The 27,966-nt window shown below is 38.8% G+C and overlaps 1 protein-coding gene across 1 annotated transcript in view; it reads left to right on the top strand.

Annotated features, from left to right (window-relative positions):
* Positions 1-2,823: 2,823 nt before the first annotated feature.
* The window catches only part of LOC137969403 (cytoskeleton-associated protein 5-like), an 80,845-nt gene continuing 55,702 nt past the window's right edge, over positions 2,824-27,966 (top strand). The window contains exons 1-19 of the mRNA XM_068815621.1: positions 2,824-3,027; positions 3,111-3,310; positions 5,706-5,829; positions 8,343-8,422; positions 9,163-9,253; positions 9,938-10,018; positions 11,261-11,411; positions 12,638-12,735; positions 13,927-14,040; positions 15,118-15,312; positions 15,561-15,725; positions 20,699-20,827; positions 21,323-21,520; positions 22,581-22,703; positions 22,935-23,045; positions 26,844-26,933; positions 27,085-27,201; positions 27,613-27,684; positions 27,774-27,865. Of these exons, the coding sequence (XP_068671722.1) occupies positions 2,971-3,027; positions 3,111-3,310; positions 5,706-5,829; positions 8,343-8,422; positions 9,163-9,253; positions 9,938-10,018; positions 11,261-11,411; positions 12,638-12,735; positions 13,927-14,040; positions 15,118-15,312; positions 15,561-15,725; positions 20,699-20,827; positions 21,323-21,520; positions 22,581-22,703; positions 22,935-23,045; positions 26,844-26,933; positions 27,085-27,201; positions 27,613-27,684; positions 27,774-27,865 (2,288 nt within the window). The 5' untranslated portion in view covers positions 2,824-2,970. The remainder of the gene's footprint in view (positions 3,028-3,110; positions 3,311-5,705; positions 5,830-8,342; positions 8,423-9,162; positions 9,254-9,937; positions 10,019-11,260; positions 11,412-12,637; positions 12,736-13,926; positions 14,041-15,117; positions 15,313-15,560; positions 15,726-20,698; positions 20,828-21,322; positions 21,521-22,580; positions 22,704-22,934; positions 23,046-26,843; positions 26,934-27,084; positions 27,202-27,612; positions 27,685-27,773; positions 27,866-27,966) is intronic.

Here is a 27,966-nt window from a genome sequence, read left to right as displayed (position 1 = left end):
AAAACTCTTCATGCGGAACTTTGTGAAGACGCGACAGACCATCCCGCGGCATTTGAGCGTTTGTGATGACAGAATCTTTGTCAAAATAAAGAAGTCTTACGCTATTGCGAATAGGGCCAAAAAAGTAAACTAACGATCTTAATATCCTAACGTAACCAAAACCTTGAAAACATTACTTACGCTGCCCCAAATGGCCCGGAGATTTTGCTTCAGTGCATTTTTCTTTTAATTGTACGGTCAAGTCAAAAATCAGTGAAAGATCATATCCAGAGCGCTCCGAACAATATAAACAATCAGTGTGGCAGATCCGCGAAGTCATAAACGGAAACGTTTATAAAACGTGACATTGCATGAAAAGAGCCCTCGTTGGCCTTTTGCAGAGGCAGATACAAAAGTCGGACCGGATCAACTGACTCCGACCGCCAGTCCACGACGGATCACCTCGAACCGACCCTGATCAGAAAACATAAGTAAGAAAACCGAAAACTAAATTCTAAAATTCCCGAGATCAGAGGGACAAACTTGTAATAAGGTTCACTCCATTACAACTGATCATAAACAAACTTAAGATGAAATTAGGGTAAACGAACAATCGCTCTTTATCCCTCAGTTCAGCTACATGGCTACGTGGCGATCTCAAATACAATTCATGGCACAGTCCACCTCAGTGAGCGTTGAAATGCCACATTTCAAGGCGAAAAGTTGCTCTAGCCTTATGTAACAGTGAAAATGGACTCTCGATTTCGATAGAAAATTCGGTCTAGTACGCGTAAGAAGAACAAACATAAAATTCTCTTACCGTTTGCGATCTTCAAAGCGGCAGGTTAGTTTTTGCAGGTTGCAGTTTGCAGGTTGCAGGGTTGAAATAAATTTACTGTGACTGTTACATGAATAGCTAACCTCAGGCCTAATTAGGCCTAAAAACGTTTCTTTAGGCCTCCTTAGGCCTAAAAACGTTTCTTTAGGCCTAATTAGGCCTAAGGTTAGCTATTCATGTAACAGTCACAGTAAATTTCAACCTGCAACCTGCAACCTGCAACCAGCAAAACTAACCTGCCGTCTTCAAAGATCAAAAAGATATCTGGCCAGTTGCTCAACGCCTTCAAAATGACCGCAATTGAACGACGTTTCCCGCCGCCCCGATCTACAGGATCTAAAAGGAGAGTGCATTTAAACAAACCTTAGTTTTGGATTTCTTCCCCTAAAACAACGTAACAATTTTTTTAGCTTCTTGTCCTCTATGAAGCAAAACCTTAGGCTGAATGAGAAATGTTCAGTATATTAAAATAGAGACCATTGTCAAATAGTTCCAACGGAAAATTCCAGCTTACCCAATTACAAACATACAGACTGTACATATGAAATAAGATTTGAATATGTTCTGCTAATGTTGTGCATTATTCAACGGAAAGACTATGCGTCTTCTATCGGCAGAGAACTGTTTGGAAAAAACATTTCCAGAGAGGTTTCCTAAACTGACTATATCAGACAAAAAACGCAACATTTTGCTTATCTTAACTTTTGGCTGACTTCACAGATACGGATCGATCAGTGGCCAGTAGGCGCTAACTAGACAAAAAACCCAACAATCGAACCAAACAAGCAGGAGGTTTCTTCCAAGCTACAATAAGATTAATGTAAACCGAAAGCGAAACCGGGCAAACAATACCTTTAGGCAAACAATACGAGACCGTCAGCGGTGCTATGCGCTCAAATCAGCGTGTTGAAACTATTTCGCAGGAATTCACGGCATGATATCCCTTGCTTTATTGCATAACTTAACATTGGCACACCCCAATCAATAATTAGCACCATGTATAGCACAAAATACTGTACTGGTAAAATACTCAATTAGGGCGATTTCAAAGGTATTTGCGCGAGATCGCGTTTCGCCTTTCTCGCGTGGCTTGATTTTCACACTCAATTAATTGCATGTTTCGCTCGCTCTACTATCCCTGGAAAATGAGGAACTATTCAACAGTGCGAAGATAGATATATATTTTTTATAGTACGTTTACCACGAGAAAAACAAACTCTACAAACTAGAGATTTTTTTATCTAGCCAGAACCCGCGTTGCAACGTAATTTCCCAGCAAGCATGGTGTTCATAAAGACTTCCCAGCAAGTTAAGTAGCGAATGTTCAATTTCCCAGCCAGCACAATTCTGGCATGTAGAGCGGGTATTTTGCAGAGCGACTCCGTTGGGTACTCCTGTCCTTACTCATTCCTAGCCGTACTTAACACCGTCCTTCATCATTCCTAGCCGTACTTCTGCGTCCCTATTCATAACCAGCCGTACTTTAGCGTCCTTATAGGGTCGTGAAGGGGGGGTCCTAATCCCATTTCCCAGCAAATTGTTTTTTTCAAATCCCAGCTCAAGTCCCCACAATCCCAGCCTGTGTTGCTCAAATTGAAATCCCATTCCCATTTTTCTATTGTTTTTGTTTCATGAATCCCAGTCCCAGTGCACAAAATCCCATTTCCCAGCCTCTAAAAAAGGCAAATCCCAGCTTTCATTTTACCCCTTCACGACCCTCTCCTTACTTATCCCTAGCCGTACTTTAGCGTGCGTCCTCACTCATCCCTAGCTATACTTTAGCATCCTTACTTATCCCTAGTTGTACTTTAGCATCCTTACTTATCCCTAGTTGTACTTTAGCATCCTTACTTATCCCTAGTTGTACTTTAACGTCCTTGCTCATCCCTAGCCGTACCTTAGCGTCCTAAATCCTGTCGTAATTTGAACAAAAATGATTTGTGAGACTTACACGACACTTATATCTAGTCATCTCTTGACTGTTCATTGGTGGATATGAGTCACGTGATTAGTCTAAGTCGGCCATTTCAAATGTTCGTTGGAATGGGAAACCAGAAAGTCGTTGTTAAAATTTTAATTTGCAGCAAGCTAGCGATAAATTACGAAACACTTTTGCACATAGATTGCCGTATTTAAAAACTCTATGATAAACCATGGCGGATGACGCCGATATTTCGAAATTACCCTTGGAAGACCGCTTGGGCCACAAGGTAAAATTTCGCGCCGTATTTCAGTACTAAGTGACATGATAAACAAGGGTAACTAGAATTGAATAATTTTTATTATTATTTAGGTTTGGAAAGCGAGATTAAGTGGCTACGAAGAACTGGTTAAACTGTACAAAAGGATAGATGATGAAAATAGCAATGAGTTTAGTAAGTACCTGGGAATGCTGAAGAAATTCGTCATCGACAATAATGCCGTAGCTCAAGATAAAGGCTTGGAAGCTGTCTTAGCATTTTTGGAGGCGGCATCTCCTTCGATTTCTGGGAGGTTAGTTCTATATTATCTCTCGTTTGAGCTAGACTGTTTCCTTCATAGAAAAGTGCATTTTACCTATTGGAGACAATGTCATCCACCCACTGAATACGATGTATTTACTGTGAAAAATTATGATACCAAGTGCTCGATATGAACCGTTGAAATGTGATCTACTTTGTTTGGATGAAAAGTTAAAATTTAAGCACAGGTCCTCTTTTTATCCATTGTTTTACTCACTTTTTGAGGTGAACTGAAACAATAAAAAGTTTCAGTTTTGTACTATTGTACATTCCAGGGCAATGATAAAGTATTTATCGTTGGAGAATGAATGTTTAATGTTTTTTTTTGCTGACTGTCCATTAATTAGTGGTCCTTTACTTAGTATACAACTTGCTGTTTATAAGACTATGTTGATGTTGCATTAAGTGGTACTAGTACCCCTGCACCTACAGCATCTATTCCATTGGAATCAGTTTTCAAAGAACAAATTAAAGTGCAAATATTGATGGTCACGAACTGCAAGGGTATTCTCCAAAAACATTGTTCATTCAAACAGTGTTTTATTACCAAAATCACTAAACTGTTTGCACCCCGAAAAGAATGATCCATCACATTTGAATTTCGACTTGCTCATGTGGCCATTTGGAGTGCCGGATTTGTGACGTGTCTTTCTTAATGTGAGCGAGGCCGTGACAAAATAAAGATACAGACCACGGCATGAGATCAATGTTGACAAAGAACTTTCCACCGTTTGGAAATAATATGTGGTAACTGGTGGTTGAGCGGAGGGGGAGATGTTTCAACAGAGTTCTACCCAGGAAGCTTTTGAGAAGACGTTTTGTCCTGCCTTTGATGTTCTGCAACGACCGATAAGAACAAACAAGAAGAGATGTCAAATGTTTTCTTTTACATTTATTTGCAACATTAAGTGTACTTGAAATCGTTTTGATTACTAAATGAAAATAGTTTATTTGTTCTCCACGACTGCAATTATGATAATTAAATTACTGCTATGTTGACGGTTCATATATCTTTCGCAGAGAATTTGTCTTCAAATTTACGTGAACCAAAACAACAACAAGGGATAAAAACTTATCTTATCATTGGAGTGAGACTTCGGCATTGATTCCAGTGAACAATTTGTTGATACTATACTGGTATTTATAAACCATGCAATTTTGCTTTACAAGCATGAAATGTGAAATAACAAAGCATTATGTGTTTACATTGAACTGCCTGGCAAGCGTATGACAGTCTTATTTTCTTTTTGGCCAAGCGCGCAAGTCTTTACACTATATCTCTAATTATTAAAAACTGAACTACGGATATCACTTTTCCAGCATTTTCATTGGCTCGCTGGTCACAGGTTATCAGCTCATATACCTGCACTACCAAATATGGTCAATGAACACAGCAGCAAATACACAGTTTTGGGGCTCCGAGAAAAAATGGCCAAATAAATTCAACATAAAAGAGTTGTGATGTTGGGGTTTTTAATAAAACAATTATTCTACTCCGGCTTGCTGGATATGAAATGATCATAACCAACTCGGTGCTACGTGCCTTGTTGGCTATATATATTATTTCATATCCAGCGCGCCCTCGTAGAATAATAATTGTTAAGTATCCAGCTTTGCCAGGTAACTTACCGAAAGTCTGCTTTTTATCAGCATGCAGTTGCACTAATTCTAGTTCTGGTTCTTCCAGCTTTTCGGTTGACCCTTAGCTGTGTGACAATGGAAGTAATTTTCGGTTGCATGTTTGACAAAATGCGTCTTCCATATTTTTGAAATTGTAAGACCACTCATTTTGTACTTTAATCCTGTGCCTCTAAAACTTCCCGGGTAGAACTCTGTTGAAACATCTCCCCCTCCGCTCAACCATCCGTGACCACATATCATTTCCAAATGGTCAAAAGTTCTTCATACACATTCATCTCAAGCCGCGGTCTGTTTCTTTTATATTTTCCCACAGCCTAGCTCACATCAAGAATGACAGGTCACGAATCGGGGTGCTCCAAATGGTTACGTGAGCGAGTGGAAATTCAAATGCGATTGATCATTCATTTTTTTCGGGGGGGAAACAGTTTAGTGATTTCGGTAGAATGTCTCAGGCCTATTTCTTGAAAGCCCAGAATACTGTTCTTCTAATACTCAATGTAACACCACTCATCCCCTCATCTGAAAGACTTAAATGTAAGATAAAACAAAAAGATTATTATTGCAAAGTTACTTGTCTTTGTTTCGAAGATACAGAGAGGATAGTAACACCCCAAATATGATGATAGAGTTCTGGGGATTTCAAGCAACATCTGTGTGACATCTTTCTAAGAGAGTGCTTATGTCAACTTGAGTAGCTCTGTATAATTTAGTGACAGGTCTACTTCATGGTCAGTTTTGCCTTTCAGGGTGGCTGGGGATGTCATAGCCGGTGTTATTACGAAGTGTCTAAATGCTAGACCGAAAACCAAAGAAAAAGGAATTAACATTATTTTGATGTACATTGAAGTTGAGAAGCAAGATGTAGTTCAGGTGAGTGGAAAATTACCAAATAATTGACTAAATAATTAATAATTAATACTGACTGTGAATCAATAATAAGAAATTGAAAGAGCCCAAATTTTGATGCCTTATTGTATAATGATGCATATTGAGAATGGCATTTGTAGCACCCCCTTAATTCTTAAGATGAACATCATTCCTTATCTTGTATGCCTCATTCCGCCAGTTAATGTAATTTAACAGAGTTAACAACAAGAGTGCTTGTTTGCCAGTTTTGGTGTGGTGGTTTTGTCAGGTTGGTGCATGCATGGTGATTCCCTGTGTAGCAGAAAAGGTGTGTTTTTGGAGCATTTTTAGCGGCTAATCCACCTTCCGTCACCTCCCTTTTTCCACTCTTTTAAATAATCAGTGTGATGGGGGCGTGTCTCTCATGTTCCACACTGTTTATACTAATTTTGTTCCTCGAAAACAAGTGCACACTTTCCATGCTGAAGACTTGGAACAAAGACTACATTTTCAGAATAGTGCAAAGTCATATTTTAAGATGACATGTTTGTAGCTGATGATTAGTTTTTAATGTTATGCCACTGTTACACGGTGAAACTTCTAGCTGAAACTTGTGTGCAACGGTCCTGCGAAACATGTTTCAGGAGGAATTGCACTGTGTATCATGGTTGGTTTATGAAACCATAGGCAGCCCAAGCTTGTGTCACTACAGACAGCCATTGAGAATTTAAATGCGAAATGCGTTATAAGACTTTGTATGGGAAATAAAGTACCGTCAATTATGAAGCCTAAAAAATGCACAATTTAACGTTCATTCAATAAAATGAATAAAAATGACTCACCTCTGATGTATTCTTGTGCCTTTTGGAGTTTATTTTACAGTTTCGGGAAGTCCGTGTTTTCAATGTTCTAAGACGAAGTCAAGGCTGCACACTAAGATTTTGACCGTTGTCAGCTCAGAGGCGGTTTGCGACTCGAAAATGCATCCCAGCCAAGATTTTTTCACGCAAAGCTAAAGCCACATCATTTGCGAACCTCCATGAATTAACTCCACCCGATGAGGTACAGTCATTTCATTTACAACACTTACCCCATCCCCACAGCGGCTTCTCGAACATAATTTGACCTCGGACCCAAGCTCCGTGTCCTGTGCGGTTATCAGCAGCTGTTAAATTCATCAGCTATTGTGGAATTGAAGCAGAAAATGTTCATTTCCAGCCAAGTGCGTGGGGATTTTTGATGACGAAACATTCACGGAGGTTCGCAAATGATGTGGCTTTAGCTTTGCGTGAAAAAATCTTGGCTGGGATGCATTTTCGAGTCGCAAACCGCCCCTGAGCTGACAACGGTCGAAATCTTAGTGTGCAGCTTTGACTTCGTCTTAGAACATTGAAAACACGGACTTCCCGAAACTGTAAAATAAACTCCAAAAGGCACAAGAATACATCAGAGGTGAGTCATTTTTATTCATTTTATTGAATGAACGTTAAATTGAGCATTTTTTAGGCTTCATAATCGACGGTATTTTATTTCCCATACAAAGTCTTATAACACGTTTAAATTCTCAACGGCTCTCTGTAGTGACACGAGCTTGGGCTGCCTATGGTGAAACTTTTTTGAATTTCCTATGCGAGACAAGTTTCATGAAAAGTAGAACCGCTTTCTACTTCTGCAACGGTAGCAGCAATTGCAGTGGTGGTAAAAACAGGAGTTTCACCATGCAACACCACTTTGTAAAACTGGTCTTGCTTGGTCTTGTTACGCTATGCTGCGTAAGCCAATCAGAAACCGGCTAAGGCCATGTAAACATTTCGAGACCAGTTTCAACATTCCCAAATGAGTTTTGACCTTTTATGTTACACGGTGCAACGCCTTAGCTGAAACTTTTTTTGCAGCCCTGATGCATGTAAGTTTCAGCTAAAAGTTTCAACGTTTAACAGCGGCTTTAGACAGTTTCTCACTCCAATTATGCAGCAGATCTAGGACAATCAAAAAACTTTTTTTTTAGAATCGTGGTGACTACATTTTTTTTCATGATTTTTACACATATTTCGTGGCATTTGTGATATCAAGTAAAGCCATGATTGTCACAGTTATGTATGCAATTTTAGCAATTGTGCTGAGAAACCTAATTTCGTTCATTGATTCATTCCTCCCGGAAAAATTAGAAGCCACAATTGACCAGCTCCCAACGCCAGTGGCTTCAATTAGCTCAGTTGGTTAGAGCGTCTCACTGGTATTGCAAGATCGTGGGTTCAAACCACGTTGCAGTCCTGAATTTTTCAGGCTTCTCAATGCAATTGCTAAAATTGTGTACGTAACTGCGAGGATCATACCTTTCTTGGTACTCGATTTCATATCCGCAGTTCAGTAATATGATTCATTTCATATATCATTCGTTCATTAGTGATATCATGGAATCAACTGTACTACTGTTTCATTTTTGTTTTTGCCTTTTCTGAATGCTCATATAGTCAAAGGGTTAATTAATTATTCCCAGGGAGCTATGGTCATTTTATACTATTTTTATTACTTAGGAGGAAGTTCTGAAAGGACTTGATAATAAACAACCAAAAATTGTTGCAGCCTGCACAAGTGTGCTTCGTCAGGCCATCAGGCAAGTTCAGAAACTTAAGGCAGCGTTACACAAACACAGTTACACATCTACAAAACCGCATCAAAGTCAATGCGGTTTTGAAATGTTTACACGAAAACGTTTTGGGAGTGTGTAAGTCATGCCAATCTTGTTCCCAGGCACTCATCACAGACAGATGGAATGCAAATTTTGCACTAAAATAGTAACATATTCAAACCAATGTGGTTTTGCTGTTTACACAACTGATAAACCCTGTATCATTTTCAAAACGCTCCACTTTTGGCAACATTTTCAAGTCAACCCAGTTTCATTAACAGTCTTGATCAGTGTCATGTAAACAGAAGGTGTAACCACTTCGAAGTTGATGCAATTGCAAATGAAACCGTGTTCATGTGAACGCTGCCCAAGTCTTGAAATTAAAAGGGTCATTAATTTTGGTAAGGATAAAACAGCTTGTTTCTGTCTGGTTTTTATATTAATTTTGAAAAAGATCAAACTTCTTTGTTTCTTGTCATGGGAAGTTTTGCAGTGAAATCAGAATGATGTGGTTGTAAATGCAGAATCATATAACCCTCTGACCCCAATTGATGGGTAAAATATTCTGGCGTTAGACAGAGTAAAATCCACAAGTGTCACTTTTAGGAGGTAAAGGGTTAACGAAAAGGTTAGAGCTACGTGGCTGGTAGCTTGTAATGTTTTTTTATAATCTTGGTTGATGATTGTCAAATTAATTTTATTGCTTTTTGTTTTCTTCTAAATAGTGAATTTGGTGGGAAAGTTTTCAGTCTGAAGCCTATCGTGAAGGTTCTTCCTAAACTGTTTGATCACAGTGATAAGACAGTTAGAGAAGAGGTGAGGTATATATTCAGGAGAAATCTGGCAGCTAATGCAATAATTTTTATGGAGGCTACATGTGCCTCATTCACATACCACGTGTTCCTATTTAATTTTTCCTGTAGTTTACATGCATTGCTTTTCGATGTATTATTATAATTTCTTTTTTAAACATTTTTTTGGGTGGCAATGATCAAAGTAATAATGTAACCATACATCCCATAACTGCACTTAAAACTTACAATGTAGAATATCAAGCCACATACATGCATTTTTGTTATCCAAACTGTATTAGTTATTGTACAAAAAGTGCATAAATTGAGTACAAATATTCCACGATATTGTACAGTAAGTTATTTGTACACTTGGTTATTGTACAGTAGAGAACCGATTTGACTAGTTTAGTTGCTGACGTTGCCCTGCATGCACAAATTTGTCACACAGTCTCGGTTGTTTACAATTCATTTGCTAAAAACCTAGTGCAAAAAGGTTGGATAATAAATAGCTCATTAGATGTTTTGGTGTGTAATATCGCTAAGTATTTATACCGTTGTTTGTATTTTGGCTCGCCCTAGCAGGCTCATCAAAATACAGGACAACTCGTAAAAAATACTCTGTGGTACTACACACCAAAACATCTACTAGTAAGATATATATTCACTGGTAAGTTTTTTCTCCCTTTTGTTGTTTTAAATTTTCCAGGCCAAAGCCCTTGCTATTGAAATATACAAATGGATTAGGGACATCCTTAAATCACAGCTACAAAATATAAAGCCAGTACAGGTCTGTGTCTGTAATGTAAGATTAAAATAAGATTGATCAGTTACATTTCACTGCTAAATTGCTTATTAAGAACCGAGAAGGTAATATTTTTTCCTTCCCATTCATCAGCGATGCAAATTCTTTTTTGAGTCAAGGCTTATATATTATTGATCGTAAAAACTGATTTTTATCTTTCATTTTTAGTAGTCATTGGATTTAGTAAAAATATACAAAAATGTCATTAAAATTGAAACATCTCTGAAAAATTAATACAGGTGTCTTGTTTGGCTCCTGTGTTTAATATTAATATCATAATTTTTTAAATTCTGAAGATCAATCTTGTAAACAAAATATATCTTGAGGATTTCCTCTGAATTGAAGCCAGACTTCATTGAAGAAGGAAAAGAATAAGTGGCACTTTGTCATGGAAATTATTATTGGAAATGTACTCTTAAAAGCATTTCTGAGGGGAACTCAAACTGCAACTTGTAGTGTTAAATTTAAGGTTAATAAGCCTGCATCTCCATGTGTGGTTGAGAATGATAATAATTGGTCTCCAAAGGAACAACGGCACAACTTGCCTGGTACACCAGTAGAGAGACTCTCTCTTCAAACAACGGTAATTTGTGCTTTTGATGACCAGGTTTTCTTCGAGAATTCAGAAACTGGAATGTTTAGAACATGCCATAAGACTTTTTCTATTTGGATGACATCCTCCAGGGTATTCATTTCTTTGATCAGAGTAATTTTTTATTCTAAAAGTCTGCTAATGGCAGTGCAACTGTTACAATTTAATTGTTCTAGTTGAAGAATTAATGGTCAATACAAACTTTAAGGTACATGTATGTGATGTACCGTATTGAAAGAAAAAAAGGTTTTTTTCTCTAAGACTTCAGTTGTTAGGTGTGTAAAATATCAGCGCATTCAACAGGTTTTAAAACAGGTTGATTGTAAAGCAAGTGCTTTAGAAAAATATTGTTGCTTTTTAAAATTTCAATTGGAAGGCTGACAATACATGTAAGATATTGCAGTACTTAGATCCCTCTTGGTTAATTAATCTGCTTTATTGAGGATTAAGATGTGGTGTGTACATATTTAAAGTGCAATTTACATGTAATATTGTTCCTTTTTTACCAAGAAGAAATGGTACATTAAGTTTAAATATCCACTTTTTGTGCCACATTAAGTTGTCAACTTCTGTATGGTTTGAATTATGGTTCACTGTGTGATTGCAAGCATCCACTTGTTTTGTGGCAATAATAGTTAAAAGAATTGGAAGAAGCATGGGGAGAGCTTCCAGTGGCACCACCGACCCCTACCAGATTTACAAGAAGTCAGCAGGCAAAAATGGCCGAAGCTGGTCCTGTGATTTCTGCAAGCACTGCAGTTGGAGATGAGACCAGTGTGGATGGTGGTGTGTTTTTTTAGTTTGTTGAATTGCATTTCCTTAAAATGAACGATGATGTTCACTTAGGCATATATAGAAAAAGTCAGATACTCTTACAGTTTTAAGATAGTGACCCCCAATTTTTATTTCTGGAAAGTAATTAGCAGGCTCAGGGCTCGAAATTAAAAAAATCGTTTTGTCGCCTTTTGGCAACCAACTGGAGAAATATAGTCGCCAGATGCAAATTTTGAGTCGCCAGTTTATATTATCAAATACTGTTCGGGTTCCGCTTTTTGAAAGTGTTTGATATTGTCCGGTAAGGCGTGGGACACATTCATACAATAAGTACAAAAATACCAAAACAAGAAAATACATACTTCTACAAAACAATCTTGCCCAAACTTGAACAGTAAATACAAGTTTCAAGCCGCTATCTTTGTAGCTAACAGGAGCCAAACGCATTTGGCATCCTCTTCATTACCCAAGAGAGAAGTATGGAAATGTTTTAAATCTTTCCCGCTTACTAATTTATTCTCCATGCTGATATGCGTGTTCACTTAATTGGAACCACGCGAAAGTCAATCACTTCCATTCAGCGGTCTTTTTGCAAAATTCTGCGCCTGCATTTCCTGCGGTTCCAAGAGAGAAACTGTAATGGAGTCGCAGAAATATTGCGAACAGAAGTCTGTAAAGTTTGGAGGGAATGTGGCTTTTTAAATGTAATTTAGCCCATTCTTTTACAACGAACGCAAAGCAAGACAAGATAAGATGTTTATTTTAACTTAAATGCTTTATTGTACATTTAAATTATGCAAACTTCAGGTCACCAAAGTGGTGACTAAACGACAATTTTAGTCGCCAAGGAGAAAAAGTTAGTCGCATTGGCGACTGTATTGGTCGCAATTTCGAGACCTGAGGCTTAGACAAAACTCTGCAGAGTTAAAAAATGCTCTAGAACAGATTCAGAGCCACCTTAAAATTTTCCAATAGCCCATTTCCGAGTTGCTGTACAAATTCATAATGTGACATTTGTAGATGGCTCCTTCTTTGTCATGATGCCCTATTACGTCACATCAATAAGTGTGTCTTGTTAAGCAATTCTTGGTGTTTATATATGGTACCGTAACAAGCCATTACATGAAACAGTTGGGTAGAATGGTATAGTTTGTTGACACTGGTTTGACTCCCCTTACATTAATTTGTCATTAATCTCAATGGAGGGCTACCTTAACAGTCTTGTTGTGTTTTGACAGGTGTGGTTTCTCCTCAACAAGAAGCTATTGATCCCTATGACCTTATTGAGGCAGTTGAAATTCTTTCAAAACTTCCCAAGGACTTCTTTGAAAATTTGGTCAGTGCTTAGTGCTGTGGAATACTGTACATTCAATTTCTTTCACGGGAGGAAGATTTAGGCCTGTGAATTTACATGTGTGACTTAAAAGCCATTGACTCCTGAACTGCCCCACCCCCCCCCTCCCCCCCCCTTCCCCCCCCATTGACGAGTAAATTTGTCTGGCGTTAGAGTAAAATCTATTACGTCTCACTACTAGGAGTCAATGGGTTAATAAAGGTACTAATGATCGGTCACATTGGTTACATTTTCAAAGAACATTGCTTTTTGCTTCACAGTGATACCTGGAAAGTCCTGCTTGTAACATTAAACATGTCAATGTGCAGTGTTCTCACCCCCCCTCGCCCTTGCGGGATTCCCTACACAAAAAATAGAAATCGCGCATTAAAAGCCATGCACTGCGCCCAGGCGCACAAGGATGCTACGACCAAAACAGACAGTTAGCAGTCTCTTAATGGTTCCAGCGAATCCTCCAGCTCTTTGCTTTTTCAACTGAATGAAAACAGTTAATGTTTATCAAAGAGACAAGTAAATTCCCACCCATTCCACAGATCAGTGGTTTTCGTAGTACAGCTGTAGCAAGCAAAGATCAAAAAGCTATATCATTGAAGAAAGACCTTGTTTGTCAGAGTGAATGCAAGTCGAAATACCCATGGCTTGCCATATGATACCGACAAAAAGATCACAACCTGTAAGATCTGTCTCTAGGCAAACAAATCAAATGCACTTGTCGAAGGGCCACCATTGCAAGAGTTGCAATTTGATTGTTCCTTGGTGAAATGGACAGAGAAATCACAAAGGATTTTTTTTCACCCTAGTCATGGATTGCAAATAACTTTGTCCCGCTTCATACATGTAAGCTCCTTTAAGGACCCTATTTTTTAGTAAAGGAGGCCTGCAGGGACTCCCTAAGACAAAATCCTGGTGAGAACACTGAATGTGGTATATGTGGTACTAGTTAAAAGGTTTCCTTGGGTAAAAATTTTTCAAACTATAGTTTGTTTTTACTTTCCTTTGCTTCAAATTATGATAATGTCAATAAGACAAAGGAAAGTAAAAACAAGGTACCCTAGTCTGAAAAATGTTTAACCAAGGAAATTTTTAACTACAACATATACAAGTAAAATATGTCTTCTAGTTATGTACTTGACTGTATTAAGAGTTTTTCTTTATGATGGATTTGATATACAGGAGAATAAGAAATGGCAGTTAAGGAAACAAGCTCTGGAAGCACTTGAGAAGCTAGCATCAAGTCCTAAACTGGAAGGTGGCCAGTATGGAGAACTTGTTGGGGCATTGAAAAAGGTATGTGTGTGCATTTTCTGATACCTACATGAAAGTTCTTTACTCCCAAGAATATATTTAAACATGATTCACAGATCCTGACTCAAATTTGTTCAAGAAATGCAAATGGTTGTTATAGTTATAATTTACTTCCCTAGCATTCTAACAAGTTTGTAGAGTCTCAAAGTAACAATTAAATAATAACATGCATGTAAGCTGTTTCACAAAATTATTTTGAATTCATGTACTGATGGCAGTTATGGAACAAGAACAAAGAAAATTGGTTGAACGGCTTTCTGATAGTTATTTGAAATATGAGACTGAGTTTTCATTACTCAAACTACAGCTGTTTTCTAAGTAGTTGCACTGATTGTTAAAGTGCTACTATGATAAAAAAATCACTTCCTTTTTTTCATCAGATTTTGAAAGTGTGATTGCTTAACACGTGACTGGCAAAATTTTGAGCTTTGATTCTTACCCAAAGGCTGTTGTTCACTTTGAGTGTATAAATTAAAGTTTTGGATTTCACAGTCAGCCATTACTCGTGTTCAAAACTCACCGATTGGACCTCAAAGAATTGGATCTAGGGAAAAGTGACGTCACTGACTCACAGCTTAAAATCTCCAACAGCATGTAAACTCAGCTTATTATATGTGCAAACATGAGTTTAAAGTCTGAAACCCGGTAACTCTTGTGCTGCATATTAATTCAACTGCGTACACATGCATTGCATTCTAACTACATTCTGTATTGTCATGAGTCTTTGATGTCATGTTCTCCCCGACCCAGCTCTCTCAAGATTTTAAAGTTAGTAATGGCGGACCATTATTTTAAATTGGGAAAATGCTAGTTAAAATTAACTGGTATCTTTTAAAATCAAGGCTTAAAACGTAGGTCACTTACTGTCTGGTAACGTAGTTTTGGAATCCAAAGAAAAATGAAAATTGATTTTTTGGTCATAGTAGCACTTTAAGCGTGCCTCTTTTAGGATGCTGGGGAAAAGCGTCATTCCAAGTATTGCTTCGTCTGTGGTGCTCAGATAAACTTTTTGTTGAATGTTCCTCAGCAACTTTCTTTCCTTTTTCTTCTTTACTTCAGATTATTTCCAAGGATGCCAATGTTGTTGTGGTAACTTTAGCTGCAAAGTGTGTCGGTCTTCTAGCCACAGGATTACGCAAAAAGTTCTCTCAGTACGCGCCCCTCGTCACAACACCAATACTGGAGAAATTTAAAGAGAAGAAAGCAAATGTTTTAGCAGCACTGAGAGAGGCTATTGATGCCATTTTTCATACAGTAAATATCCACTTTATTTGTAGAATGTTACATTTTGATAAAATGTAGTGTGTTTAGTGAGCACTCAAATGGGAGGAAATGGGATGGGAGGGCAAGTACTCGAGATGGGAGGGGACTAAGAGAGAAGGGAAGGAAGCTACATGCTAAGGAAATGTGTTTATTGTTAGAGACTCGACTAGTTTGTGGTATTTCAATGACTTCATTAGGTTTTATACTTTTAAATTAATTTTTTGCTTTTTGAACGATAGACCAACTTATCAGCAATGCAAGAAGACTTACTAGCAGCCCTAGAAAGCAAGAACCCTTCTGTAAAGGAAGAAACTGTTAGATTTCTTACTCGGTGTTTTTGCAAGAGTACACCTGCAGCCCTCCCCAAGACATTTTTGAAGCCTATTTGTGGCAGTCTTCTGAAGGTGAGGAGTTTTGTAAGAGCAGTTCAGCCACTGTGATAAAAGTTTTTGTTTTGGCTGGCTTAGGAATGAATAAAGCAGAAAGTGTTCTTCTCACACACAGCTGGGAGAATGGGGTCCAGTGTTTGGGGAGGAAGGGGGGGGGGGGGGGTCCTTCAGGTTACATGGTTTGTTGGCAGCACAGCTTTTTTTGCCATTGCATGACCTGCCCTCCTACCCATCCTTCATGAGTCTTTCAAGTGCAGCTTCCACTCAATGTGTGCTTGGCTTGGCTCCCAGTTGTGTGTGAGAAATTAAATTAACAACTGTATTGCTAAATGGAAGATGGGTCCCTGGGATGTGAACACAGTCGCTCTGGGCACTTGTCATACTGGAAAGTAACTAGTGGAAGTTTGGAGGGGGAAGTAGGCAGACTAAACATGCGCTCACTTTGATCGACATCCAAAATTCAGCTGCCAATCACCACTTTCTCAAGCAGTGATTTTCACCAGCAGCTGGTGCTCAGCAACATCCCTGAAGGCCTATAATTTGGGGCATGTAATGAGTTAATCTCACTGCCAAGCTTATCACTTATAGACGAGCTTGGGAACTGGTACCTTAAAAGTTAGCAGAAAGGGGCCTGTTGTGATCCAGGCACGACAGGGTGGCAACCCTGGTAACCCACAAGCAGAAACCACTCAACTTCTCTGGTGCTTGAAATAACGGAGGTTTCTATTAAGTGACTTACCAGACTCATGTCAGCTTGTGCTGTAGAGATTCTAGGACCATCTGCCCAATTCTTGAATCAAGTGGTCAGGTATGCCCTTACGTGCTGCCACTGTGGCAGCTCCTATGTGAAAACTGTTTGTTGAGGGCCTTGCGCACGATGTTGCTTATCACTGTGATATTCTATGATTTACTCAAGTTTGGTTATGTTTTATTGTCCACAGATGCCCACTTAGTTTGTGATTAGTCCAAATGTGTGTTGACAGAAGACAAAACTTTTGGTATTTTCAAGCTAAAGGCACATTAATTTTACCAGCGCGAAGGGAGACTTAAATTAATTTTTAAAAACACTCACAAATCCGCACTTACGGCGTAACAAACAAGTTGATCGTGCCTTTCGTGCCCTTTGAACAGGGAATCCAAATATCGTGCATTTCGTGCCTTGTTCTCGTTCACCGATCGTGCCTATGGAGTCTTGTTATCGTTCCATGATTTCGTGCTTTTCGTGCCTTCGTTTGTACATCGTTCCTTTCGTGCCTTAATTTGCCTATTTCATACATCGAGCCCTTTATCGTTCCTTTTGTGCCCAGATTTTTCGCGCGAAAGCCGTTGCGTTTATAACATTTGCTGTAACTCCCATTTGATGTCAAAAAAAAAAAAAGACAAAAATAAAAGTAATGAATGGAAAATCATGTCTCAGTATTTTCTTTTGGTAATCCCATTGAACAGTTATACAATCTGCGTTTCCTTGCACGACGCCGCAAATGCAGTAAGTACTCGTAGTATAAAAGGATGAACACTGTCAAACAGAAAGAGTTGCCGCAAGATCAACAAGTTTGCACGAGGTGAGTTTTGTCCCTGTCTTCGCTTTAAAAGAAAACTTCTCACTTACTTTGCTTAACTATTTGCTAAACTTCATTTAATATGATAAAGATGAGCTGAGATTGTTTCTGCAAAGCAACTTTTGGAAAGCCAATTTAGCTCTTATCGGAAATTTAATCTCGGCTGCAACAGGCAATCAAAATTATGGTTGGATTGTTAAAATCTTTTCTCGCAAACCTCGATTGGCATTTAGTGTGCTTTCGATTGGGAAATCCGGATTTAGATCTTAAAATCCGGATCTTTTGACGTCTTTAATCTACAGAACGGTCGATTTGTAAATTATGGCGGATTCTCGGGTAACTCAACGATCAATTCGCCCGACACTTGATATAATGATATCGCTGGCAATAATTCAGACAAAGAAACAAGAGGTCCAATGGTAAACAAACAGCCCAACAGAACACAATTTTCATGAATGTCTTCTCGAACGTTTCTTGTATCAGCCCGGTTCCGGTTTTGGGCGCGATTGAGTATTTCTTTGGTCACGTAAGCCTGCGAGCGCAGGTTATGGTCACGTGGGCACGAAAGGATCGGGCACGATGGGCACGACAGCTGAGAACGATAAGGCACTATTTGCTCTTAAGGAACGAAAAATGGAACGCATTTGACGAAGTGGGAACGATAGGAACGATAAGAACGGGAACGAAAGGCATCATTTAGACCACAAAGATGAATTTTTTGGGTGGTAAGTCAGCGTGACATTGTAAACAAGACCTTTTATCTTTAACCCTGCTTTAAAGAGAAAAGAACTGACTCATAACGGTAAACACGATCTATGTGCGTGGATTTTTTGCCACGATCTTCGTCTGTTTTTCTTTTAATACGAAAATTAAGAGGATTAAGTCCGGAGCGTTTTTCACTAAGCAGAGGGAAATTTTTGAACCTGGCTTTTTGCGGACTCTGATCTCGATTGCCCGGGTGCTCGGCAATAAACAACCATCATTTACAGATTGCACATACTTTCTACAATATTTTCCCAAAATTTTACGACCCTAACCTTATTATAAGCGCCAAAATTGAGAGTTTTCTAATGTCACTTAAAATGTTGCGTGAGTGGTAACCAACATCATGCGCAAGGCCTGAGAAATTTGCCTGGAACTCCAGCAAATGCTGGAACTTGGTGAAGCCACTGAGTGTTGACAGAGCATGAGAGAGGGGTTGCCCATTTTGACCTAAAGATGAGTCTGTGGCCCATTGCCTCTCAACGAAAGATAACCCAACAAGGGGTGAACTACATACTTAGAGAGGGTGAGAGAGGCCCCTTTGTGAAAGGGGTCAGTCTTAGAGGCCTTGATAGTGACCTGCACACAGGAGGAACTTGAATCAACAGCAATATCATTGACCCCTAAATGGACAGAAGGGAATAGCTGGCCAAGGAAGGAACGGTGAACTCAGCTAAACAACAAAACCCTAAGTCTGTATCTCATGGTACAAGCAGCCCAAAGCATGCAATGCTCAGGATGCTGCAGACTCTAATGAATTCCAAGTGACTAGCATGAGATCACTAATTGAGAGGTGATTGGATGCAGGTAAACCTTGGGTTTGCTTGATGCCTCTGATTTTGCACTGCAAGTGCATGCAGTCCTGAAGTGGGTCTGAAAAGCCCTGTTTAATGCGAAGAGCCCTTACGCCAGATAAATAAGCCTTGATGCAGGAATGCCGAGCTGTATTGGCTAGATAAGCTGCAAAAAGGCAAAGCGTCCATTCATCTGTGGGGCAAGGAGAGCCGAAAGGGTGAATCTTGCCGAGTTGCTAGCAAGATGACAGGAACTGTGACTGAGCTGTAGCATATGAAACAGTGAGTTGAAGGAGCCAGGCCATGGGTAAACATGTGAGGCGTGAAGTCCAGTAGGAAGTGCAGGGGAATTGGAGTAGGGTGATGATGTGCTGCTGGGGCCAATCAGTAAAACTCCTGCCAATGAAAATGAAAAAGGGCATCAGCAACTGATTTAGAGATCCCTGAAACATGTAAGACAGAAAAGGAGAAACTGTTTCGGGCAGCAGACATCAACAGGTTGTGTTGTAAAGTACGCAAGGTTTTAGAATGTGCAGAACACTGTCATTATCGGAGCGAAAGAGAACATGCTGTCTACAACACTGCTGACGCCAAGCATGTGCAGCAACAACAATCAGGAAAAGTTCCTTGAAAGCAATGGATTGCCTCTTGACCAGGTACGGGAGAACCACTGACCATCTAGATGTGCACCGAAATCAAAGGAACCAGCTGCATCAGAGGATAGTTCAATGCCGGGTGCAGCTGTGAGGCAAAACATTATCTTTATTCTGTAAAATTGAAAAAAAAAAAAAGGTATACACGTCAGTTTCTGTAAGCGATTGTAAGAAGTTCTTCAAATGGTGAGCTAAGATGTTGTCGAAAACCCTCTGAGTCACTGAAAATTCAGGAGCTCCCCGTTATTTTGCCTCTGGACCCCAGTGGGGCAGGTAGCAAAGTTACCTGCTATGTGTTTGTTTCCTTCTGTTAAAAAAATTGACAAGAACCCTGAACTACATTTGTTGGGATGCAAAGGTAAACCTAGTTGTAAGCTGACAGAAATGACAGTATTAAGCTGAGCTATGAAGCCACTCTGTTGGGAGCAGGTCAGTTTGTTGGGCTCATTTGTTCCTGAGAAAGGACTAATGAATAAAAAAAATGTTCATTTGAAGTGCAGGTTATAGCACATTTGGCAGAGCCGCTCCAGCATTGAAATCGCTTGGAACCCACCATAATTTTTTTAGGTGTCTTTAAGAGACAATTTTTCAAATTGTTCAGATAAGGGTGGGGATCACATCTACAATCGTGGACATTTCAAATGGAAAATGGAGACCACCCCCTGCTCACACTTTCAAGCAACTAAAGCCATGCATTGAGAAGTTGACTGAGAAACGTTTCCAAAGGTGTGCCAAGTTGGTGACGTGCTCAAGTAAATTTATACACACTGAATTGGTGCTGCCGGGAGATCAGAACATGGAACCAGCGATTGCTCAGTGGCCAAGCTTCATTTAATAACAGCTTGAATAACCTTAGCAATGAATCCAGGGATGGTTGGGATGCAAACGGAGCTGGTGGACAAGTATCCGACAAACTGATCAAAGAAGCACTTATCAACGTCCATGTAGACGATAGAGCCGATGCAGCGGGAGCTTCAGTATTGAGCAAGGGGGTTGATTGACTTTGAGAAAACAATTATAGGCATATTCTGAATGATTGCTAAAAATCCTGCTGGATTCCAGGGTCCAATTGGTTACGAAAACGCCACTTGTCGCATCAGCTTGAGATTAACCTTGCCTAAATTACATTTAAGCTCAGTTAACCAACTTCCTTACCTTAGTGGAAGTTAGGTGCCCAGTTTCAAAAGGCTGAGGAAATGTACTGTATGTTCTTATTGCAGAGGATGGACGACACATCTGGGCCTGTCAGAGACGCAACTGCTGAAGCTTTGGGTACACTGTTGAAGGTTATGGGGGAAAGACCTCTGAACCCTTATGTTGAGCAGCTTGACAAGATTAAAATGGATAAGGCAAGTTGTTTTTTTGTTGTAATCGATGAACTTAATATTCTTGGAGGTATCACGCACTGCTAAGGTACAGGTTCTATAGAAAATCACCTCAAATGAATACATTAAACCAAGTCCAGATTGGAGAGAGTTTTAAATTTAACCCATAACATTGGGTCACCCTTGATTTAATGACTGAGCTTACAGGGTCAGATTGGAGCAGTTTGTAGGTTTTTCATGACTGACTTTACATGAATTTGATAATGTACAAGTGGGTCACAGAGTTAACCTTTTATTCTCTATTTTCACCAATCCCATAATACATTTCATTTTGGGGGGTTATTTGCGTTAAAACAATGGATGTCCAGATCGCTGAAGTGTAATACAATCTCAAGAGTATTTAAAAATTATTATTTTTTTTGTGCAAAGAACACCCCAAAACGTATGGCATTATGGGATAGGGGAATAGTGAAATGATACAGTTCAATTGCACTGATGGCTCTTTCTTTTGTCCTGAAGGTAAAAGAATGTGCTGAGAAGGCAGAAATCAGCACTGCTCCTGGGATGTCAGTAGGTGCTGCTGCCAAACCTGCTGCTGCTGGGGTAACAAGTACAGATGGAGCAAAGAAAGAGGCAGCAGCTAAAAAAGCAGTGCAGAAACAGCCTAAGTCAACTGCCAAACCTGGAGAGTCTGCTAAACCAACTTCTGCTGGAGTAGTAAGTACACTTTAATGGAGGGGACACCTCAAATGCCCTAGAACACCCCAGTCGATGATAAAATTAATGTGGTGGTAGACACACTGACAGTAAAATCTGTTAAAATGGTATTACGACCAAAAAAACAATTCTTTTTTTTCTTTGGATTTCAAAACTATGTTAATTAAACACTAACTGACCCAAGATTTAAGTTCTGATTTTAAAAAGACACCTGTTTATTTTAACTGGAATTTTCTTATTTATTGGTCCGCCATTACTAACTTTAAAATCTTGAGAGAGTTTGGTCGAGGAGAAAATGACGTCAAAGATTCACTAGGTTAAGACTTGAATGTGTGTGTACGTGGCTGAATTAACATGCAGCACGGGAGTTTCGGGCTTTCAGACTTTTAAATCCGTGTTTTGCATAATAAATTGCGTTTATATCCTGAAATTTTAAGCTAGTGAGTAAATGACGTCATTTTCTCTAGATCCAACACTCTGAGTTCCAATCGGTCAGTTTTGAACGTGAGTAATGGCAGAGCGTGAATTCCAAAACTTACACTCAAAATAAACAGCCTTGGATAAAACTCAAAGCTCAAAAATTTGCCAGTTAGGTGTTAAGCGAACAGGCTTTTAAAATCTGAAGAAAAAAAGGAAATGATTTTTTGATCATAGTACCACTTTAAGTCCCACTCCCAGGTGTCAATGGGTTAAATAGACTTATTTGATCATAATCAAAACAGCAATAACTTGTTTGCTGTACTAAAGTAGCGTCACGTTTTGATTATTGTACATGGTATCATCATGATTGTTGTAGCCAGGAACCAAGCCCTCCATCTTCTTTATCGAATGTACAGGGTGTTTCTTCTGCACAAGAATCATTGAAGGAGACCAAAAACGTTTATAGGGGAAAGCATGGGAACCAGGAAAAAAAAAAATTGGCAAGCATGCAAACACCTGCAATTTGTTCATACATAATGCAGGTGCAGGAAATTTTGAAGTAACTAAGGCATTTTTGCTCCATCATGCCTTTAAAATTAAAGACCTCATTTTTGAGTTGAAACAATTTCATACATTGTAGGCTCCAAAGAAAAAGGCATCCTCATCAACATCTTCTGGAGCTGGAAAACCTTCAAAAGGAAAGAAGAAAGGTGCTTCTGTAAGTGGTTATGACAACGAGGAGCCAACAGAATCAGAAATGACGGTGAGTAATAAATTATAAAACCCAAAGTTTTTAATGCACTCATTGTGCAGTGAATTATTTTTCTCAGTTTTCTAACCTCTTTTTTTTAGAAATTAGTGATGGTATTTTTCTCAAACACGTAAGAAAGCAACCTATACTGTACCATTTCTTTTGCAAGCCTTTTAAGACCTAGTGTAGCATGAAGGGTTTCTTTGCACAGCTGAGCATTTTCATTCATAAATTCCCTTTTAGCCGGAAGAAGTAGATGCTAAAGCGGCAGAGTTGATTTCTGAAGCTGTTTTAAAGCAGCTTGCAGATTCCAATTGGAAAGAAAGGCTGGCTGGTATAGAGGCCTTAAGCGAGGTATGTAGTATTGTTTTTCAATTATATCTTTCAGACAGTATGGATTCTTTGATTTGTGTATTGAGTAGGCTGTATTCATACTTCAAGGAGTGTTTAATTCCTTGCAATTTGATTAAAGTATATACTTATAATAAATACCTTGCTGACCTCCATTATTGGTCCTTACTGTACTGTAAGTTACAGACTGCTTTTAGTTCGTTTTGTGAAGTACAAGGGTCATTAATTGAACTGCAAAAAACAAGGAGCTGTAACATACAGTGTGATCCTTGACTTCAGATGGTAAGAGGTATTTATCATCTCTGTTACCTAACATTGCTGGTATTGATTCCCATTTGAGTTAGCCTGGGTAAAATGTTATTGTTGTTCAATGATTCACCCAAGACAGGTGAAACTACAATAGGACACTAGAGGGAAAAAAAGTGAGCACTCAGAGAAAAACCTTCAAGTCGGGTTGAGATCAACCAAAACTTAGCCTACGTATAATTCATGTATACATGATTGTTGAGGTGGGAGGTGCAGATGACGATCCCAGCAGGACTCTCCAAGGCATATAGCACAGGGTATTCTCAGAGAGTCACCCATCCAGGTAATAGCGACCTTCAGGTTGAAGTACGAGAGAAACTGAAAAACTGTGAGTATGAGTTTTCTGCATTGAGCATGCTCATTACATTTTCAAAAATGCTCATGATCATAACTGAGAACTTGTACTCGTAGTTGTCCTCATACTCGAATCTAAAGGTCGTTAACAGCCCTGTCCAATAGGACTTAACTTTGGTGAACAAATGAAAACCATTGTTTATTAAATTATCCTTTGGGCAAGGCCTTATGCACGAAAATGAATGGTCAAAGAGTGAAATAAGTTTATTATATTAATTTTTATTGAATTCTGAACCTCGGATAATGCATTTCGCATGCACTGATTGGTTCACTCAATCCCAGTTATCAGTTCATATACCTTAGTTTGACCTTATAATTATGGTAAATGATTGTGCTAAGCGTTGCTTTAAGCTAAACATGTTTTCGCCGGAAAATCAAAGCAATGTATTCACAAAAGACGGAACCAAAACAGGCCTACCTGTGCCAGGAGAGGCTGGTAATTGTGTGCTAGGACAAGTAGAGGCCACTGACAAGCTAGGGCCCGGCAAACAAAAACTGGATGTAGCCGCCAGAGGCGCAGCAGCCGGCAAAGATAAAGCAGCAAACTGATCACTGAGGCGTCCATTGTTGAGGAGCGGGCGAATTGCGTTGACGATTGAAGCAGTTAAACTATCCAAAGACAAACCAGAGGCAGAAGATGAACTGACCACGAAATTAACTAAGCCTGCTGAAGAAGAACTTGACGCTGGAAGTTCTGGACTGACGGGAGAAAGATCCGAGTTTGAGTTTGCTGGGTCAGAGGCCATGTCAAACTAAGTGCTCAAACTGTTGCGAGTTGTGCGTTTCGAAGGCATAAACCCACTAAGAGCGAAGAAAACACGAGGTAGTGCTGTCCGTCTGAAGGAAATAAGCGTGGGAACCAAAGAATAATCAATTTCCCGGAGGCGTTAAAGGGACACTGTCACGGACGCGCATGCGCCAGCTTTTCGAATCCCAACTTGAAAAGTTCAGCCTGACTTTTTCAAGTTTGAAGTGCTAAATTCAAAATGGCATCCACGAGTGGTGGCAGCCATGGAGGTAAACGAAGAAACTCTGGGCGAAAACAACTCTTCGATTCCCCTAAAAGAGCAAGAAAGGAATGGTCGAAATGCTGGAAATGCATATATATAGAATATATTCGAATCTATAGAATATCTATTGCGCATGTCACTCCATGACAGTGTCCCTTTAAGATGCAAGCAAGCGAAAAAGCAACTCAAGCCAAAGCGCATGGCAATGCCCCTGCAAACCTCCCTGGAACCCCCCAAGTATCCCAGGCAACACTGCTGCATTGGCTTAGTTTTAACTTTGCCTAAATTATATTTAGCCTCATAAAAAATAAAGCAGCTTCTACTGTATTTCCAAAACAATGGAATTACCTGGTAATACACGTATATAACCTTGTCTAGATGTTTTTGACGTTGCAAAAACATTGGTCAACCTCAAGGGTTGGATGACTGTGATCTTTGTGTTGAATTTGCACATTTCTTGTAAAACATGAAAGTAAAAGAACTGAACTAACAAGAACAAAAACCTGATGTCTTGCCGTCTTTTTGTCAGAGATGTATCCTTTGTTTTGCAGGTTGTTAGAAATATGTAAGGTAACTTGATCAATTTTTTAGTCAGATTGATGTCACTTTCGACTTTGCCATCACATTCTTTTTGAGACCCCCCAAAAAAACCAAGCCCCTGTTTTTTAATTACACCCCCAAAAAAGGAAAATCCATTTTTTGACAGTTGATAAAAATATTCCAGTACAATAATTAAAATATTTTGTACCAGTTCAAATTATTTTGTACCAGTTCAAAAACAAATTGTACCAGTATATCACATATATATATATAAAGGGAGGTTTTCGAAAATGCATGGAAAAAGTGCTACGGTACACCCGCAACCTGAAAACCAATAATAATACCAAGTAAACAAAAGGCGTACTGGTGTACACGCAAGTATGTGGACCGTGGTCATTGTACATGTATTTTATAGCTTCTTTATGTATTTTAAGGTTGTAAACGCTTCCTCTGTATTCAAAATGTATTAATATGTACACTTTCCAAATAAAATTGAGTTTTTAAAATAATCCTGGATGTCACTTCTGCAATGAAATTAATTTAAGACAGAGATCCGTAAACACCATTTTTCAAAGGCTACATGAATTATAGTCCACTATTGGACATTCATTGCACTCATTCCATAAATATAATAATATTAATAGTAATAATAATAATAATAATAATAAGAAGAAGAAGAAGAAGAAGAAGAAGAAGAAGAAGAAGAAGAAGAAGAATAAGAATAATAATAATTAAAAACATTACTGTGTTTATTGCATGAAAATTTAAATCCCTCGGAATCAACATTGATATCGCAAAAAAAATTGAATACGATAACAAGATGTAAGATATTAACTTCAAGTATGGAAATAAGACTAAATACTTAATAATACTTAATAATACTTAATATATAATAATAATAATAATAATAATAATAATTTATTATATGGCTTGTGTTTGTAGCCCATATAATGCGCGCTCTGATTGGCTAATTGTGACTGAATTATAGGGCATTATTCTTCTGTAATGCCCATGGGCCGATTACGGGCTTTCAAAAACAAAGCAAAAGGTAATTAAAAAGCCATATAATAAATTAAACTACTTACTAGCTAGCTCGAGCCATACCGGGGAATATTGGCCCTCGGTCGTTTTTGGACGGACCTCGCTGCGCTCGGTCCATACTGCCATGACCTCGGGCCAATATTCCCCAGTAGGGTCCTCGTGCTTGGTTAGAGAGAAGTTAATAATAAAAATATCTTAACAGCCAGGCTGGTGACCAAGTGTGAAAAGTGATTCGCCAGTCAATAAAATCCAGTGGCATTGGCGACCTTAGCAATCACAATGTCGAGCACTGCCACACCAGCCAGTTTGCTCCCTCTGAAAGCAATGGTCTCGTATATAAGCCACACCCTCGATTTTGAGCCCAATTTTCGGGAAAAAAAAGATGCGGCTTATACATAGGTTTTTATGGTAGTAGTAGAAATCTGGATGTAGCAAAAAACTCCTGAAAACCATGCCACTTTATGTTTTACGAAATGACATTGTGTACAAGACCAGCCTTTCTCCACTACCCACATGTACACAATGTGAGCCTGTTTTTATTAAATTGCAGCAAGTTAAGAACATGGATCCAAGTACTTCATCACAAGTCCTTATCCGAGTTCTGGCCAAAAAACCAGGATGGAAAGATACAAACTTTCAGGTAACATGATCTTATATAGTGTGCATTTTTTGTCAGGGGTATTTGACCAGTACTTTTGTTTCATGGAATACAATTCTACAATGTGATTGTTTATGATGTGGTTTTACAATGTAAGTCAGTTTTATCAAGTGTTATCAATTTGCTTCCACAGGTGTTAAAAGCCAAATTTTCTTTATGTCAATATATTGCCAAGACTATGAGGTCATTTTCCAAACGCAGTGCTTTCTATGCTCTTGATGGGCTCGTTGACAAAATTGGCGATATAAAGGTGACTTGTTATTACTTTAGCTATTAATTTTGTTTGCAGGCATTTTTAAAATCTCTTGACTATCATGTTGTCTTCATTCACAAGAGGTATTTAATGCAAAGAGTCTTTGTTGTGAAGTTGTTGGACATACAGTAGGTTTCATTCTGTGATTCAGTTCATTCCAGGCCATAGTCTACACTTTGGCACACTAAATGTTAGTTGTGTTGTTTGATTCAAAGATCTATCCTAGTTTTTTTTTCCAGTTCAACACATGGCATTGTTGAAATGGGAGAAGTCATGGGTTGTTACTCAAATTATGGCTCTCGAACTCCTGAGACAACCAAAACATTTTATCATTTGACATAGTTTCTTCCTGGATTCTGGATCGGTAACCCTTACTTACACTTTTTTTTCCCATATTACATGCTGCAGTTGAAAGAGGCAAGCAAGGAGACTCTAACCACGTTTGCAGAAGTCATATCATTGAACTACATTAGTTTAAAAGTAAGTTATCAATTAAATAAGTAATCTTGATACAGTTTAGGAAAAATTAGAATTGGTTTCTAAACTTTCTTCTGTTCTCTTTTTACAAGGTCTCAAAACATGCTGGATCCCAGAAGAATCCAAAAGTACTTGCAGAATCTCTGAATTGGCTTTCTGACTCCATTAAGGACTTTGGCTTTAAGTAAGTGCGCAATATTATGAGTATTCATTATTCTTTGTCCTTCCTATCGTTTTTTCTTATTAAGGGACTTTAATTAATGACCAGTTTGCTTAGTTGGTTGA

The sequence above is a fragment of the Montipora foliosa genome, chromosome 9 (assembly GCF_036669935.1).
Source record: "Montipora foliosa isolate CH-2021 chromosome 9, ASM3666993v2, whole genome shotgun sequence".
In the NCBI taxonomy this organism is placed as follows: Eukaryota; Metazoa; Cnidaria; class Anthozoa; order Scleractinia; family Acroporidae; genus Montipora; species Montipora foliosa.
This window is presented reverse-complemented; position numbering and strand designations above follow the sequence as displayed.